The sequence below is a fragment of the Haplochromis burtoni genome, unplaced genomic scaffold, assembly GCF_018398535.1.
Source record: "Haplochromis burtoni strain Fernald_Lab_line unplaced genomic scaffold, NCSU_Asbu1 Contig_370, whole genome shotgun sequence".
Taxonomy (NCBI): domain Eukaryota; kingdom Metazoa; phylum Chordata; class Actinopteri; order Cichliformes; family Cichlidae; genus Haplochromis; species Haplochromis burtoni.
The window spans coordinates 130,744-134,217 of record NW_024582731.1 but is presented as its reverse complement, the minus strand read 5'-3'; the positions used below and the strand labels follow the sequence as shown (position 1 = coordinate 134,217).

Below are 3,474 nucleotides of genomic sequence, written 5' to 3'. Positions count from 1 at the left end.
CTCAATATTTCCTTGTGAAACTTAAGTTTCCAGTCCGCTTGAGCTGAACAACACCACAATCTTAAGAGCACTGAAGCAGCTAATCAGAGTATAGCTGCCAATAGTAAAAATTCTTTTCAGGCATTTGCTTTCTTGGCTCAGAGCCAAGCGTGGGTGTGGGATGTTTGTCCTCTCGCAGTTTGGTGGGACCTTTTAAGTGTTGAGAAGTTAAAGGCATTTCTGTCTTCTTTTAAAAGGACAGCTTAGGAGTTTGGAATTAGTTCATGTCAGTAGGGGTGTCAGCCATGAAAACTGTGTGTGTGTGTGTGTGTGTGTGTGTGTGTGTGTGTGTGTGTGTGTGTGTGAAAGAGGAAGGAACTTTGACCTCAGTTGTATCAAAATAAGACTGCAGAAGAGTGCAGCAAAAACACAAAAAAGAATGGAGGAAGGACGAATCATCAGCTTGAGATGTTGCATGTGTGAGTTTGCTTTTGGCAGGCCTGTATGTGTCTCTCTGTGTATGTGTTTCAACACATTGACACGAGTGAAGGTGCTGCAGCCTGAGCAGATCATGACTGGAAGATTACAGCACCGTGCTCTATTATTACACCCACAAAGCTAATCCACAGCCACAGGTTCTAGCAGGGAACCTCCTCATTCTGGCCTCAGCTATTTGTTTAAACCCTCCCACATCCAATCACAGCTTAGTCCCCAAAAACAAGGTGTAGCAGGGATTTCAAGATCACAATGATTTCACCAATGATTTCCTGGAACAAAAAAAGGTTTTAGGCTTCAGTGGCTGATTCCGTGTGATGCACGCTGCATACTTGTGTTGCGGTTTCCTCAAGATAAAGATGTCTTAAAAATAAAAGTCAATTTTTGAGACAGTAAATTTGAAAACAGAGCAATTTAAAAACTGTGTTCTTCGAAAACTGTGGGCCTTTAAGGATAATAGTTTTAAGGGTTAGAAGGATTTTTTACTTTCAAGAGACTGGAAAACATAGCAGAGGACTGCAGGGGACTGTACTATGAAGAAGGAAGTTTGTACTATGAGGTTTTCCTGTACTCCAAAACAACTCAAAAACCTGAGACCAAAACTAAGAAAGATGATAAAAACTACATTGTGACATACTGTTTCATACTGCTGTCCCATAGGAACATTTAAAAAAGCAAATATTCACATATAAATTATCAGAAAATTCTTTTTATGTAGTTTCCTACATAATCTGCTCCTAATAAACAGACTTTACACTCTGGCTCCACTGCTAAAAAAGATCTTGATCAAAGTTAATGACAGATCAATTTATTTGTGCAGACATTTAGATGTCTGGTTTCAGAGCTGAACACAACTGGAGCTTCAGCCCCACACATGTGAGGTACAAAACAAAAACACAGTTTTACCATATCTGCTCTATTTTTGTGCCCCTCCTTTAATTGGTTTGTATAACTTTTTCTTTAAACATTAAATTGTGGGCACACCAAGCCTCTGTAGCTTATCATGGAATAAAATAAATATCCAAAAAGAGGTTATATTATGGAGCTTACTGGTTGCACAGGTATAACAGAACAATCTGAACAGTATGATATATATATCATACTGGCAACCACACATACATACGTCTTGTTGTTATAGGGCCGATTCTCACAGATCTCTGGGGAGAGGTAGTACGGTGTCCCAACACAAGTCCTGGCCAGCTCCATGGTACTACACAATGTACAGAAACAACACTATTAGGATAAATAAATTAACTGTAAATACAAGTTTATATGCATGCTATCAAAGAACATACACTAAATTACTAGTGGTCTCATAAAGCAATATGGGTGTTTTTCATACAAATGTTTTTTTAGTAAGGGCACTCAGTGAAAACAGTTGGTTGAGGCAAAGTCTTGAAGGAAGCATTTGTTTTTGTTTTTTTGGTCAGCCATGTAAGATGGAAGTCATCATTAGTGGTGACGAGAAACATTAAATATATGTTCTGGAGAAAAGCAAATGAAATGACTTTCTGGAAAAATGTAAACACAAACAAGACCAAACATAACTTTAAACTGAAGCTCCTTTTGTCAGTGAGTCAAAATGTAAGAACATGAAGCTATGAACCTAAGTGATCAGGAAAATATGTATCATAAGTTAGCTAACTGGCTAATTAGCCTAGCAATGTAAGAGCATGTAGAAAACTTGTTTCTCTTCTTTACAAAGACTAACACGTAAGTCTGGTGTTTATTTTTTAGGCATTTTCACCTGCTCACTGGTTATTTTCTCTTTTATGAATTGTTTTTATGGGGAAAATCCCAGTAGATCATCAGATTTTGAGGTGCACCTAACAAAGTGGTTGGTGAGCGTATATTCACCAGTAATTGGGACACAGTGTTTAGACCAGTGTTTGTGTGAATGGGTGAATTTAGCATGTTGTATAGATTGTTTTGAGTACTCCAGGAGAGTAGAAAAGGGCCATATAAGAATAAGTCCATTTACCGTACATTGCCTGCACTGAGATTGAAGAACTGGATTATCAGAGCAAACTCTGCTGTTAGAAAATAAATCATATGTAAATGCAAGTTTTGCAAAAGCTTTAATATAAGAGCTTTTAGCCTTCTCCCCTATCCGTCTAATGTGAACCATTACTTTAATTATCTGCTGTATTTTGTTACTGGGGAAAAAACGAAAAACACATTCGAGTTAACTGGCAACTAAGCTTAATGGACTGCCATTAAAGAAGCATGGTTTGCACTAGTAATAGCATTTTATAGGCTATTCTATATTGTGCTGGGAGCCAAACAGAGTGCTTTCAGCCCTGGGGTAATATGATGACATTTCCTGGTACCTGTTAGGATTCAGGCTGTTGCATTGTGAATGAACTGAAGTCACCCTACTGATGATTTGGATAATCTGGCAAACAGAGCATTACAGTAATCTATCCTACTTGATATGAATGCATGGACCAATTTCTCAGAGTCAGTTTGAGATGATATTGATGCGATTATCAAAACTGAAACCCAGAATGACTGAAAGACTCCAGACTTGCTCACTGAGAGAGACAGAGTGGATAAATCATTTTCTGTCTCTGACTTTTTGGAAAAACAACAAATATTTCTGTTTTGTTTCTATCCAGCTCTAGAAAACTTTCCAGACATCAAGCAGTTAATGTCATCAGTGCAGCTCATTAGTTTGTGAATGGAGGTTAGTTCATCAGAGGAAAAGGATGAACTAACCTCCAGATGACACAACTATGTGTCATCTGCATAAGAATGGGAGGATATCTTATGATTCTTCGTGATAGTATCAAGTAGGAGTATGTAAAGGTTAATCAGCAATGGACCAAAGACTGAGCCTTGAGGATCCATCCATCCATGCAATCAGGACCCTGACCCGGTAAACCCACTGTGTCATGAAGCCTTTGAATTAGAATGTCGTTGTCATGGTTCTCAAGATCTGGAGAGGTCGTGGTGTGTGTATTTTTTGTCTTAACCTCTCCCACCAGGGCGGAACTGGAC

General features: G+C 38.5%; 1 protein-coding gene across 5 annotated transcripts in view; it reads right to left on the bottom strand.

The window, feature by feature from the left end:
• Nucleotides 1-3,474, bottom strand: part of LOC102292437 (serine/threonine-protein kinase Nek5) — a 33,853-nt gene that overhangs the window by 9,885 nt on the left and 20,494 nt on the right. For all 5 annotated transcript variants that reach the window (XM_042228945.1, XM_005943430.2, XM_042228946.1 and 2 more), the window contains one exon: nt 1,598-1,684. In XM_042228945.1, the coding sequence (XP_042084879.1) occupies nt 1,598-1,684 (87 nt within the window). The remainder of the gene's footprint in view (nt 1-1,597; nt 1,685-3,474) is intronic.